The 15,533-nt window shown below is 33.7% G+C and overlaps 1 protein-coding gene across 6 annotated transcripts in view; it reads left to right on the top strand.

Moving 5' to 3' along the window:
* Nucleotides 1–15,533, top strand: part of LOC143248835 (latrophilin Cirl-like) — a 185,156-nt gene that overhangs the window by 158,807 nt on the left and 10,816 nt on the right. For 5 of the 6 annotated variants that reach the window (XM_076497664.1, XM_076497661.1, XM_076497662.1 and 2 more), the window contains exons 7-14: nt 165–268; nt 2,531–2,752; nt 3,027–3,210; nt 5,916–6,059; nt 7,563–7,771; nt 10,212–10,261; nt 14,108–14,219; nt 15,400–15,503. In XM_076497664.1, the coding sequence (XP_076353779.1) occupies nt 165–268; nt 2,531–2,752; nt 3,027–3,210; nt 5,916–6,059; nt 7,563–7,771; nt 10,212–10,261; nt 14,108–14,219; nt 15,400–15,503 (1,129 nt within the window). The remainder of the gene's footprint in view (nt 1–164; nt 269–2,530; nt 2,753–3,026; nt 3,211–5,915; nt 6,060–7,562; nt 7,772–10,211; nt 10,262–14,107; nt 14,220–15,399; nt 15,504–15,533) is intronic. The other variant, XM_076497665.1, reaches the window with a different exon arrangement.

Below are 15,533 nucleotides of genomic sequence, written 5' to 3'. Positions count from 1 at the left end.
GTTTTTGTTTATTTAGTTCTTTCAGTAATAGTTTTCATTTCATTTTTTTTTCTGTATTTATACATAAGTATGAATTAACCTGTAGGAACTCTGTTAGCTGTCGTTGAATTTAATTAAAACACCAGCAGGAATTAATTTAAAATATTATTTACAATTTATCTCAGGTTACGCAAGATGGCAGTGCGGAACCAGTCCTGTTAGATGGTTACCGGATTTTCCAGATTTGAGCGAATGTCAGTCTGTTTGGGTGGACAACCTGCATAGCAGGGTAAATCTTCTAATTACCATAGCTGTCATACTTGTATGAAGACTCTATTAATGTCCTTCAATTCGAATTTGTAACATTTTAAAGCTTTATTCTTATTACGAATAAGAACTGTGGTGTCGCCACACACTGAACTGTATGTATTTGAAACCTCCCAGTTAAACATGAACTATCATTGTAGCGACTCCCACAGTTTTATAATTAATGAGCTAAATCGTAATGAGAGTTCGGAAAATTAAATTTTTATATCAAGAAGAAAGAAAAATGTATACGCAAATCATTTTATAGTGCAAAGTTCAGAATACAAGTATAAGAATATTTTTTACACTACAAATAAAATATAAGTTTAATAAAACTTATATCTTAGTCCTATAATCAATTATAATGTGCATAGAAGATTTATACAAAATCAATCAATATATATGTGATTTATGGAAATATTGATCTAAAACATTATTAGAATCCACATATTTATATCGGAGTTAAACTGAGCGGAACGATCCGTAACGACGTTCCGCATCTTGAGGCGTTCCTGATCTTCCTGCATCTTACTGCTGTTATAGTTAACTATAAAAACAGGCTGACCTGTTTAGCTTTTCCTTGAGTTATTCTAAAGTACTTGTGGAAATGTATGTAAATGTGGATACTATTTAATATTTGAAATGTTACAGGGGGCCAAATCCTTCGTTGTTCCACGCGTTGCTGACCACAGAGTTTATCAAAACATAAAGTCCCTTCTCTTTCAGAATCGCAGTTTAACCACTTTATATATCTGTATGTGTGTGTGTCTCTCATTTCTGGAAATATTAAGTTAACCACTGCGTATATGTGTGTCCCATTTCTGAAAATATTAGTTTAACCATTGTATATTTGTGTCTCATTTCTCGAAATATCAGTTTAACCACTACATATATATATATATGTTCATAATGATCTAAGATAACCATAATATTTTACCGTTCACCTTATCAACTATTCTAATTCAGACAATCGCGACAGTGACCATAAATTCTAAGAGCGTGAGTCCTAACAACCAAATACACCGTGATATCTGATATCATCATTATTTATATGATACATAACTGAATAAACAATGGTAGAAAACACACACAAACATTTCTCTAACGATACAAAACACAAATTAAATTTAATGAGAAAGATATTCTTCTACATATGTTATTTAAATGTGTTTTATTTTTAGGGATGGTTTCGAGGTAAACAGGTTTTGGATAGCTAGTAATTAGCGCTATCCCTCTGGGTAAGTTGGCTGCATCATTAAGGAAATTTACTCCAGTTTACGAACGGATTTAATAAACTTGAGGGGAAATCCCCAAATAAGAATAAAATGTAACAAAAACAAAATAAAAACAGTTATTAGGCTCTGGTTAATAAGACGAAACGACTTTTTACGTTAAAAGTGTAAGGTAATGTAACACAAGTTATTGCTTGTTTGGAATTTCGCGTGAAGCTACACGAGGGTTATCCGTGCTAGCCGTCTCTAATTTAGGGAGTGTAAGGCTGCTAGTCATCACCACCCATTGCCATCTCGTGGGCTACTCTTTTACAAACGAATAGTGGGATTTAGTAACATTATAACCTCCAAGGCTGAAGGGGCGAGCATGTTTGGTGTGACAGGGATTCAAACCTTAAATTACGAGTCGAGCGCCCTGATCACCTGACTATGCCAACCACCAGGATGTTATAAAACCTTTTCAACAAGTATGATCTCAGAAAAATACGTAGGTCCAAAAAGTCTTGATATAAAACGACAAAAACTCTATAACCCTTTTTATTAGTTAGTTATAGTCTCAATAAACTGAGTTGTAGGATCACGTGATAGTTTTCTATAGAAATTAGTGCCCTCTAGTTGGCGATTAGCTTTCGTTATAGAGTCATCTTTGTTAGGAATAACAATAACCTCATCCATGTTATGGGGTTTTTTCATTTTGTTCATGACATTTCATCAATTAGACATTCATACATAAACGTCGAATTTAGGTGATATAAATCCCATATCCTTCAAAATAACGTTTTTATTAATCTGGACGCATCTAAGTCATATGCTCAGTGAATAATCTTTAAATAAACCAATGAACTCATGACTATTTATGAAGCAAGTTACAGTTTTTTGTATTTTTTTATGTTTCAGATTAAATTTAAACAAACCAATAAATTCAGTAAGTGTTGTCTAGATCAATTATAATATGTTTGAGGTTAACCTCAATATTGGAATGAAAATTGAACTGAAACTTATAACTGTTTCAGATTGAAGGGGAAGAATCTATCGTCGGCATAGCAACAGAATTAGCGGTAATAACAAAAACAAAACCTCTTTATGGCGGGGATATCCGACAAGTGTCCGGAATCGTTCAGAGATTGGTTGCCAAGATGGCGGCTACTGTTAAGGATGTGACGGATTCTCAACAACGTTATCAGGGCTCTCCCACCAACCAACAGAGATTTCAGATTACGCAAGAAATGTTGGAGGTTTGTAAAAATAGTAGTCAACGTATCTTCACAACAAGTATTCTCTCTATGCCTTTGGCCATTATGTAAATACAAGCTTGGTCTCCGTTTCGTTTTTAAATATCAACCATCTTTCAGTTCTCAAGAGACTCGTAAAAATTAAGTTAATACTAAATGGTTGTGTTTGTTCTACCAGAACAAGCATATCTGTTTTTAATTCTTAGTTCATTCTTCCTGACATACATAAATATTGTTGGTATCTAAAGTACATCACGGCTTTCGTCTTTTGTTTCAGCTGATGTCGGAAGTGAGCAGTAACCTACTGGAGCACTATCACAGTGACTCCTGGCGAGACTTACCTGAACCTGAACAGAGGTCTACTGCGTCTGCGCTAGTACAAGGACTGGAGGAAAGTAGCTGGCTATTAGCTGAATCTTTGCCTACCAACAGTCAATTTCATAAAATTCAAAATAACTTACGTAAGGACACGAAGCTTTCATGTTTTACAAATATATGTGATGTTAAGAGCTAATTTACGAGCTGCTTTAATAGAATGTGCATAAGTCGGTTCATGGGAAAAGAAATATTGACTATAATTACAAATTTACTAAATTATCCTACATAACATGTGACCAATGTTTAGTAAAATGCATAAGTATACTGTATCGAAAAAATCAGATGTTTATGAAAGTATTTGTATTCAAGATATATCTGTTAATTATGGATGCTAGCCTGAATCAGAGTCTGAAAAGTCAAAGTACAAGGTGATTTGATGTTAAGAATAACAATACTTTAATCCATTGTACAGTTTGCAAACTGCATTTGAATAACTTCTTTAACATCTAAAATGCATATCTACAGTTTTTTCAGTATTCCTGTAAACTGTATGTATTATTTACACGTCTCTATTAATGAACTGTCATTAAATCAGTAGTGTAGTATATGATGAATAGTTAATAACTGGCGTGAAATACATAATAACATCCTCTACCCAGTGGTTAGTCTGAAGGCTTATAACATTAAAAACAGTGTTTTGATACTGGAAGCGGGCAAAGCATAGAGAGCCCATTGTATAGCTTTGTGCTTACTAACAAACAGACAAAGTAAAAACAAATAAATAAACATAATACTAAGTGAACGCACTCTGTTAGAGTTTGTAACATCTGGCCTCTGACCCTCACCTGTGCACATGTGATTAAGCCTGATTAGTTTGTGTTTAGCTGCAAGAAGCATATAAGTACCTTCAAAAAATAACTCGTACTCTAAGTTTTCTACCCTCCCCAAGAAAATATGGTTGAAAATAAATAACGGTAAAAAAAAATGATGCATAATTACCTCCCCCCACCAGCACCTCCCCTCTAAAATCAACGTGAAACTAGACTTCATTATTTTGACGATTCTTTTTCGCTAAATAATTTGAAAATTTGGTTGAATTTGTTTAATTAAAATATAGCCTACTAATAAACTTGATCATAATTACAGTATTCAAAGTATTTAAACAAAAATTCCGAAAATGTAAACTGTGCTTGTGGAAATTAACACTAAAAGACAGGTTGAACTTTTAACTACATAGTGAAAGTAGATTTTGTTACGTGGTGAAAACAGGAAAATGTAAGCATTAGCGACCTCTACTTTTACGCAATATCATATAAAACACTTATAATTCATGATAATTAATATATGTTTTTATGTAGAAATTTAATATTTTTGCTTTTTTTCCATTTAAACAACATATGCAGTTTAATGTAAATTAAATTGTTTAATTTATTACTAAAATAAAGGAAATAAAAGTAAGTTAAACAGTTTAGCCAGCAACCCTAAATTTTGGGGAGATTTTACAGGACAAAATCATTCAATTTCTTCTTACGCTCTCAATTTAGTGGAGTTAGCCACGCTGTAGCTGTGATGTGATAATAAAAATTTAAAGCAAATAAACACAATATTTTAAAACGTGTTAAAAAGAAGGCTTACTACATAAGAAGTACGTACGTTCATAATAGTGATTATAATAAATATCAGAGAATAATAAGACAGTTACTAAAGTTATATCAAACAGCGTACACAATGAAAACCTAAAAGTAAAACTAAAAAAAAAAAGTTCTTTAACCTGAGGACTACACAGAAATTTATTCAGTGAGGGAGGGACGTAAAGCTTAAAGTATAATGAATAATGAAAGATTTGTTTGTTTTGAATTTCGCCCAAAGCTACATGAAGACTATCTGCTCTAGCGACCCTAATTTAGCAAAGTAAGGCGAGAGGGAAAGCAGCTAGTCATCACCACCAATTCTCGGGTTACTCGTTTACTAATGACAATTGGCATTGACTGTCACATTATTATGTCTCCATGGCTGAGCAAGCATGAGTGATAGGACGAGGATTCGAACCCGCGACCCTCGGATTGCGAGTCGAGCGCCCTAACTATCTGGCCATGTTGGACCAATAAAGAAATAAACATGATTCCTATTTTCCAGGGGTGCATGTGGCCTTTGTCCCACCTTGGGACGAAGATATATCTTCCAATACTGTCCAGGAGCGATCATCCGTGGGGCAGTGTTTAATGTAGGGGGTTGCGGGTCGAGGTGCTCGAGACATGATGACACTGAACACTCTCCCACACTTCCAGCTGTTGGCGCGATTTTAAAAGTAAGCGTCAGTTTCGTTATTCTGGTCAGATAACCGGACAAAGCCCATGTGGCGGCAGCTTCTTGTCAGTAATTTAGAACGTAGGATGGCTGTACTTGAACCCTGGTTCTCTGACTTGGATATTTATTCCACATGCACAGAAGTAGCCATATACAGGCTGATCGTTTTAAATTTACAAAGCAGTTCTTATGTTTTCTTAACTTGCGATTGTTATTTCGAATTAACGTGTAATTTTCTTGCTCTTTTAAAATCTCTAATTGAAAAAAAAATGCTTCCAGTTGTATCGTCCCCCGCTGGTACAGCGGTAAGTCTGTGGATTTACGACTCTAAAATCAGTGGTTCGATTCCCCTTGTCGAACTCAGCAGATAGTTCGATGTGGCTTTACTATAACAAAGCACACACATGCTTCCAGTTATGTCACATTTACTGTTAGATAACCAGTGTAGTATTTAGGTGTGAAGTGGAATAACATTATCATTCCAACAGGAAATTGAAGATAGAGCGTAACATAAGTATTCGAATATTGTTGTATTTATTAGTGGTTTCTGTTCGGCGAGTCCAGACGTGGTCGGTGTCCGAGGTTCGATTCCCCACTCTTGAGGATGTAGAGGCGTCCGAATGGAAAAGAATGGACGAATCGGTTACTGTACCTTCACAAGCATTGCTTGGAAGTGCGATAAACGGTGAGTGATATTTCAGGTCTAAATAACTCAAACAAAAAACTATTAATTTTAGAAATACGTGGAGTCCACAACTTGATAAATAAACGAAAGATGGCACGATACTGGATCGTATTTTAACTCATAATCGTATTATTAATGCGTGGCCACGGGTGTTCTAGTGGCTAGTGTGTCAAGCTTTAGGTGAAGACGCAATTTCACTGAACACTCCGCCTTTACATCTACTGTAAATCCTAGAGGCCTCTAATCTGTTTGTTTGTCCAAAGTTTGTCATGCGGATCTCACTGCTGTCGTGGTGAGAAATGATTGGGATAACATTGTCGTCATGGTAAGAAATGCTACTATTGTCATAGTAGGAAGTGATGTTTATATCTTAATCTTTATTTCGAACCATCCCCAACTGTTTGTGAGATAACTTACCTTTGGTGTGGTCTTTCTGAGTTGATTTATGTGAGATAACCCACCTTTACTGTGGTCTTTCTGTGTTGCTTTTTGTCAGATAACTTTAGTATAGCCTTACTGTGTTATTTTTTGTGAGATGGCTTACCTATAGTGTGGTCTTTCCGTGTTTGATTTTTGTGAGATAACTTACCTTTAGTGTGACCTTTTCGTGTTTTTGTTTTGTGAGATAACTTACTTTTAGTGTGGTTGCTGCACTCTCATTTGATTAAAATTGGCGTCATTGTAAGGCTGCTTGTTTTATTTAAGTTTTGTTTTCGTGTGCTGGAATATTCGGTATTACTTCTGTGTTATAATAACCTGGATGAAACTCTTTAGTATGAGGTAAAACATTACGGTTTATCTTAACTTCGTGAGTTAAAGCATTCTGGTTTATATGAACCTCGTAAGGTAAAACACTATAGTTTATGTTAACTTCTTGAAGTAAAATCAAGCCCTCTTGAAAGGTTTTTGTCTTTCAGTAATTAGATTAATGACGTAAGGCAGTAGTTATTAAAACTGTCTTACTATAACGTTACTGGTCTAACGTTCAACTCAGTTTGGAGAAAATGCATCTGCTTATGTGAAAGGTCCTGGACTCAAAATCAAGGTGAGAAGTATATACAGATGGAAAACAGAAAATACCGTAAGTCGGAACGTCACGTGCTCTCGAAGGAAAGATGAATATGATAGTAGAACCTAAGTTTACTGTTGCTTTCATTCATTACATTTGGTGTCAAGTTGTTGATTTTTTAATGTAGTTAGTAAGTTCAACTGTCAAGCATACGTGTATGTATAGTGTTTAATTATTCTTGTAAAATTCAGGGATCAATCCCAGCAGTTGATAGAGTTCAGATAACCATTTGTGCAGCTTGACGCTAAAACCCACTGTTGTATAAATCTCGTTTCACCTTGTTGCAGTGGCGTTTATTAACAGAAGAAAATTTTATCCACATTTCATGTCGATGTTCGTTTTGTGTCACGACTTACTAGTAGAGGACTTCTTTATTTTAAAATGTCATTAGCGCTATTGTGTTTTCTAAACTTTCTCTTCAATTTCTTTCTCAGGAGTTGTGGACGTGGTATTTCTAGCTTATAATAAGTTAGAAAACTTCTTGACAGCAGCTGATCGTGGGGTATTTGGACGACCCCTTTCGGTAGGTAAACACAGCAACAGCTCGCACATCATCAACTCACGAGTCCTAGCAGCGTCAATTCGGCGCCACGGCTTGGCCAGTCTTCATCAGCCTGCAAAAATCGTCTTTCGACATATCCAGGTAGGATAAAAAAACAACCAAAGAGTCTGTCATATTTCTGGTTCAACAACTAAGTTTTATTTCTGTTTTATTTTTACAATTCCGAAGTTAAAATTGTAGTTAATTAGTTCGTAAGTAAGTACGATAGTAAGTAAAACGTTTGTGAAGCAGGACGGGTGTACTCATTTATATCATTACATTCCATGACATATTACTCTTAAAAGAAGCAGTGAACATTAATTGCTTCATAAAACTAAACAAGTGGTTCTCATGGACTTTTCCATTTAAAATGGATTAAGTCGGCTCGTTATCTTAATCTTAACGAACAACTTGTTCGAGAAAGGTCTATTGCTTTAGGCTACTTTGAGAAATAAAAGAAGTTATCTTGGCGTTTGGAACGTTGAATAATTAACAAGTGTTTTAGTATATCTCATTTAAAAGCTTTGAGAACCTTAATCATACAGTAAATCTTTAATCTGCTTACTATTATTGTAGAGAGTTGGTGGTGATGTAGGAAAGACAGCCGTGTTATTTTGTATACATTTAATCTGCCTCGAATTTAACGCGTCTTTATTCAATTTCTTTGGGATTTATGAGGCCAATGTCATTCTACTTTCATTCAACTTCATCAAAATATATCTATATGTGCAGAAACATGGGACTCAATACACATAAAAATAAATAAATAAGTTGCCACTTATTACAAAACTCAGATATATGGAATGTGAAATAGCTAAATAGATTAGGAGAAAAGAAAGTAAACTATTAACATTATAATTCGAGATATGTTGAACTACAGAAATGTTAGAATTTTGTAAATAAAAAGAAGTATCAGTAAAGTTAGAAGCACATAGGTCAACTGAATGATAGAAATGTTAGGATTTTGTTCAAAAAATATATAACAGTGGAACTATTAATGTTTTGTTTAACTAAAATAAATAGCTGGTGATGATTTTTATCTTTAAATGTAATTTTTAAATTTTTAAGCTATAAAATATAATCCTCATTGTTACAGTTACAAAATCGCAAAATAAAAAGGAAATTGAAAAGAAGAACGAAAGGCTGTGTGATCTAACTTAAAAACTGGTTAAATATAAGTTTGGTTTGTTTTGAATTTCGCGCAAAGCTACACGATGGCTATCTGCACTAGCTGTCCCTAATTTAGCAGTGTAAGACTAGAGGGAAGGCAGCTAGTCATCACCACCCACCGCCAACTCTTGAGCTTACTATTTTACCGACGAACAGTAGGATCGACTGTCAAATTATGACGCCTTCACGGCTGAAAAGGCGAGGATGTTTGGGATTACGGGGATTCGAACCCGTGACCGTCAGATTACGAGTCGAGTACTTTAACCACCTGGCTTTTAAATATAAGATGAAAATAAATTTATAAGAATAGTCTTATTTGCCGCATAAACAACGATTCTGATGTTAGAACTGGTTTGATAAAAGAAAATAAAACGTTGCTAGAATCCAGTTAATCTTAATTACAAAAGTCAAAACATTTAAAATAAAAACACGAAAGTCTTATCGGGATTGGAATTAATGTTTTCAACTTTAGCTACGTTTTGTATGACACATGAGCTGAACGGGCAGGTCAGAGACCACTAAGGCTTAGGGGTAGCTAGCTATCTCTAGCTCAGAATCTTTAGCTGAGGAATAGCAATCAGTCATTAGCATCTTGCATTTACTATGAGGCTGCTCCCAACCGAATAGGGGACCGACTGTCACACTTATAACGCTCATACAACTAATCGTGCATAGCGTGAACAGCACCATCCTGCGGTTAAAACTGGAGAACTTCCAAATCTTATTCTGACAAGCTAATAACTAAGCTACTTTAGGCTTACATGGTCATAACGCTTCTAATACTTGGTCAGAATTCACGAGTGAAAAATGTGTTAAGAAAAGAATTGAAATATAGAAGTTATTATATAGAGAGATAGAAGAAATAGTAATTCTGTGGCTAACACAGTTTAAAGCAGTGACATGTATCTACGTAAGTAAAGGTGTACAGGAGTGTGATTAGGTGCACTTCGATAATATGAGTTGAGTGAATGTTAAGTTTGTTTTAAATAAACTCAGTTAAATATGTTCTTGAAATGTTAACCGTATACGGCATTTTTTATTTAATTTTTACATTGGTGTGTTTATTTAATCTTTTTTTAGCTATTAAAAGTATTATAGAATTTTTAAAAAAATTAGTTTATTGATAAATTAGTCAAACGCTGTTGTTATGGAAATGATTGTTTAAAAATACAGCGAACTGAAAAAAAGTTCTTAATAGGACTGACTCAAGCGTTTGGAATGAACTTTTGAAACGTTGGACATAAAACGTGTTAAAGTTTAAATGTATTGTTAAAGTTAACGGGCGAGAACGTTTGTTTTAACAGTAATGTCGTTACATCTGGAAGAAACAGTCATTTAAACTTAGTTGATTATTGTGATAATACCGTTTCAGGTGGAGAACGTAACCAATCCACGATGTGTATTTTGGGAATTTAACAACAGGTGAGGAAGAGAGAGAACTAATTCATTTTGATATTTTTTATTATTTGTTTAAAACATTGATTTTTATTGTCCACCCCTTCAGTGACCTAGAGAATTGTACTACAACTATACAGTTTTTTTAGAACTTGGTACTACAACTATACAGTTTTTTTTAGAGATTGGTACTACAACTATACAGTTTTTTAGAGATTGGTACTACAACTATACAGTTTTTTTAGAGATTGGTACTACAACTATACAGTTTTTTAGAGATTGGTACTACAACTATACAGTTTTTTTTAGAGATTGGTACTACAACTATACAGTTTTTTAGAGATTGGTACTACAACTATACAGTTTTTTTAGAACTTGGTACTACAACTATACAGTTTTTTAGAGATTGGTACTACAACTATACAGTTTTTTAGAGATTGGTACTACAACTATACAGTTTTTTTAGAGATTGGTACTACAACTATACAGTTTTTTAGAGATTGGTACTACAACTATACAGTTTTTTTAGAACTTGGTACTACAACTATACAGTTTTTTTTAGAGATTGGTACTACAACTATACAGTTTTTTAGAGATTGGTACTACAACTATACAGTTTTTTTTAGAGATTGGTACTACAACTATACAGTTTTTTAGAGATTGGTACTACAACTATACAGTTTTTTTAGAACTTGGTACTACAACTATACAGTTTTTTAGAGATTGGTACTACAACTATACAGTTTTTTTAGAGATTGGTACTACAACTATACAGTTTTTTTTAGAGATTGGTATTACAACTATACAGTTTTTTTCTTTTTGCTTTTTTGTGCTGCATACTATTTCTCAGCTGTACTTGCAGTCATTACTGACTATTATGTTCGTATAAAAAAATAGATGTATTTATTTGGTTAGAACCAATAATTGTATATTATATTTATAGTCCCCCGGTTGGACAGCGGTTATCTTCGGATTTACAATGGTAAAATCAGGGATTCAATTTCTCTCGGTGAACACAGTGGAGAGCTGTTATAGAACAAAGTGTTGTGTGAGAGAGAGAACAATGGCAGTATCACCTGATATGTTATTCACATCTAGTCTAAACAAAAACTTTGAGATATACAACACGTTTCGTAGGTAACTGTTAGAACGTTCTCTGTTGGGATAGTATAATAAATAGCGTATTGACATCACACTATAAAGATACGAACAAATTCGTATTTTAGCTCTGTCATGACAGTCACAGCCACTGACTGTGGTTTATAGCATGACTAACTAATGTTTAGCTGCTGTCGATGAGTGACATCAGATCACGATTGGTTTTAATCTCTGGATTAACACGCATTAAGTATAGCAAACTAGAAAAATATGTTAAAACGATGATTAAAAGCTATAGTTTTGCATGAGTGTAAAGACACCAAGCATGGTTAGATCATGATTCCAACAAACACGCTGTTTATCGTTTACAGGATCAGATTGGTTGGCTGGTTTGGTGTTTTATGGTGCAAAGCAACTTGGCTATCTGTGCTAAACATCCAGTACAAAGTTAAAATTAAAGTAAAATTATTAAAATTCATAAAAGAAAATTAAGGTAAAACAAAACAATGTTTTTAAATTAAAAACATAACTATCATTAAACCAATTTTTATATCTAGTCCACGGCAGTAAGAGAAAAACTACAGAAATGTAAGTTGTAAAGGACGTTATGTAGCATAATTGTAATTATCATAACTCGCCAGAATGACTAACAGATAAGTTCAAACATCAGGGTAAGACACCTGAAAATGGCCTTTCCACTCCTGGTTTCGAGTTATTTGACGTTATGGCCATTTTAAGAGAGTAAAGAAATACAAATTTTAAAAGACTTGTAGCAAAATTTTAATTATTATAACTTGCCAGGATGACTAACAAGTAGTTCAAATATCAGCGTTAGTCACCTGAAGTTGGTTTCGAATTATTTGGCATTACGGCCATTTTCTTATGTCAAAGTCGTACCCCTAAAGGTGTGGATTTTAGAGCAAATGAAAAGCTCGCATCTTGCTAAAAAGATGTGAATTTTTAAAGAAAATGGAATGCCATGCTAATATTATGTCAAGTCAGAAAACGAAACAATAACTGTTAACAAAATCACATTAAATTAAGTTTGAGTAGCATATAATTTTGTGAACAAAACGTTTTTGAAAAAGAGTGAAATTTCAAAATGTATACATTTGTAATTATGCTTACTTGTGTGAAGTAACATCTTATTTAAAAGTTCATAACCCTATTGTACTTGTGAACCGCTTATTCTGACAACAGGTGCAAATTTTCACACTTTTTGGTGTAGATTTCTGTCTTGGCTTTTCTCGACCAAAATACCCGATAAGACGACGATGATAAGTCAAGGAGGTGACATGGATTAAATTGTTTGTTTACTTTTGAATTTTGCGCAAAGCTACACCTGTGCTGTCTGCGCTAGCCGTCCCTAGTTTAGCAGTATAAGACTAGAGGGAAAGCAGATAGTCATCACCACCCACCGCTAACTCTTGGGCTATTATTTTATCAACGAATAGTGGGATTGACCCTCATATTATAACGCCTCCACGGCTGAGAGGGCAAGCATGTTCGGTGTGACGAAGGTTCGATCCCGCGACCCTCGGATTAAGAGTCGAGGGCCTTAATCACCTGGCCGTATCGGGCCTAGTCTCAAACAAAGAAATTCATAAACAAAAACTCATCACAAGAAATAGAAGTTCAGAAAACAAGATATGGGTGTTGAAGCCCATAACGTACCACATCCATATCACCCTTCACTGCCTGCAAACAGTTGTGAGAAAATGACTGCCATTCAAAGTAAAATAAATAAAAGAAGAAAAAAAAAAACGAAATAAGGTACTATCAGTTTAGGTAAGTCTTCAGAGGTAACTACCTACCCCCAAATGGTAATACCTTACTTCGCGTTGTTTGTTTGTTTTTCTTATAAATTTCTTCACATGATACTGGCGAAAAGAGGCTAAGATTGATAGCCAGTGTATCCCAATCGTAATGGGTCCTGTTCTTTAGCCACCTCTAAACCTAAGGTAAATTTATATCCCACATTATATTAGCTTGGGAATTCTTTTAATCTATGTAGCGTCTTTAATTTAATTTTGTTTTTGTTTGGGCTTATCTTGTTTTCTTCATTTAAATGTTATTTATCACCGGTTTTTTTTTTTTTTCTGTTTTCAACGCATTCCTTCGTTTTGATTTGATTTTGCTTGGCTGTTTAAGTATTAATTTTTTCTATATATGTATATGTATACATAGATTTATTTTTAAAAAGATAAGTATCATGTTGATTTGCACCGTATTTGATTCCCTATATAATATATCTAAATCGTTTTAGTTTTTCATATCTTCAATGTTAATCTCTCCAGATGAACAGGGAAAATTCGAAACCAGTTTCCAAAAGACTAAAGAGTGTGTAATTTAAATGGTTCTACAATTTAAAAGGGAGGTCAAAACAAATTGCTGCAGAGAACATTCTGGAAGTTACTCTTTAGATTATACACATATATATGTATGCATATAATTACATATTTTATTTGCTATTTCTCGGGTAATTGTTGGTTTGATTGGTTTAATAGCGCTTACTGGTTTACTTCATAGGGCCAAGTTCGAACATTTGTAGTTTTCTTTTTTATAAAATCTAAACATTTGAAACCTATTTAGAAAATGTTTGTTTATGAGCAGAGTGGTATTGGACTGTCTACTGGGTCCACTGCGGGCAATCGAACCCCGAATTATAGCGATGTAAATTCTGTAACCTTACCGTTTATTTTCTATACCTACTTGTTCGTATCACTCTATCTTGCTGATGTCTAAATCGTTGTGTGTTTTGTCTCGTAACTGTAGGCTTTGGTCAGGTGAAGGATGTTGGGTGAGCTTAACCAACAAAACCCACACAGTCTGTTCTTGTAACCACCTCACCAACTTTGCTTTGTTGATGGAAGTGTCTGCTACCGAGGTAAGTTGGTCGTATAAATGATAGCACGATTAAGTGTAACCATTGTAAATGTTCTAAGTTAAAAAAAACTCGTTAACCTGAGTGACTTTGCTAAATAGTTTTTTCTTTTATTAAAGGATTATGAAGAAATTTGATAAATTGTTTTAAAAAATGGGTGCATTGGGAGGAAGAGAATCACATTTTGCAAATTGAACTTTCTACTTTAATTGCTTATATCATGTCATTTTCTATTTAAATAGTATCACTTGCTATTCGCTTTAGAAATCTTATCCTATTTTTCTTCACGTCTATAAAAATAATACACCTTATTAGGCTTATAAAACTGTGACATATTATTTTAAAACGCCCTCTATCGACGCTTCGGCAGAATTAAAAGCATCTAATGAGTGAAAAGATTTAATTGGTAATAGGTAATTGTTCTTTTAACATTCCATATATAATGTTATTGTGGTTTATGTTTTTACAACTGGTAAGTTATATGTTGTTTAGTAAAATCATTTTTACGTGTGACTTATGTTTTATAATTGCATATCTGGCACATGTATTGAAATGACACCACAACACACACATATATACACATTTATATTACACTTGCAAATTTATTCACAATCATTAACAATTTCTTATTTAATTCGCAAAATTAATTTTAACAATTTTTCTGGGTTATGTTTTAAGTTTAATGAAATTTATAGTCATTTATGTTTGATACTACCTTTCATTTGAGGTTAGCTTCCCATTTCCTAGTGAAATTGATACAATTGTAACACATGTAAATAAACCCGTACTTTCGTAGTGTTAATTCATCAATTTCAGATAACTACTGTATACATAAAATTAGGAAAGCAAAGTTTATAAGTATTATTGTCTGTGATAATTGTTCCGTTTTAAAGGAATTGTTTTAAGTTTGGGGAAAAAGTTCTAATTTTAGTTTGAAATAATTCATTGAAAAATAAACGTAAGATGTCTTTGGATAAACAGTGTGTGTATATTTACATGTTTTTCTTTGTGAAAAACTGAAAAATCCTGTTTCGTGTGGCACATGTTTCTGGTTTTGTACAAATATTTTGTACGAAAATTTGTGTTATGTTATTAATACTTATTATGCGAGAATTATGTCTGGCAAGTTTAGTCTTCTTAATTTCGTCGGGTTGTAATTCTATATGAAGTTGTACACTTTCAGCAGAACCAGGTGACACAAGAAGTTTCTAAACTGGCTGTTTGGATTGGTTGTGGTGTAGCTATGACGTTTATTTTGATGACGTTTCTCTTGCTTATGTTATTAAGGTATGTATTAAACATTTAACTTCACGAATT

Source organism: Tachypleus tridentatus, chromosome 4 (genome assembly GCF_004210375.1).
Source record: "Tachypleus tridentatus isolate NWPU-2018 chromosome 4, ASM421037v1, whole genome shotgun sequence".
NCBI classification, from domain to species: Eukaryota; Metazoa; Arthropoda; class Merostomata; order Xiphosura; family Limulidae; genus Tachypleus; species Tachypleus tridentatus.
The sequence above is the reverse complement of the archived record's forward strand: the minus strand, read 5'-3'. Positions and strand labels throughout refer to the sequence as shown.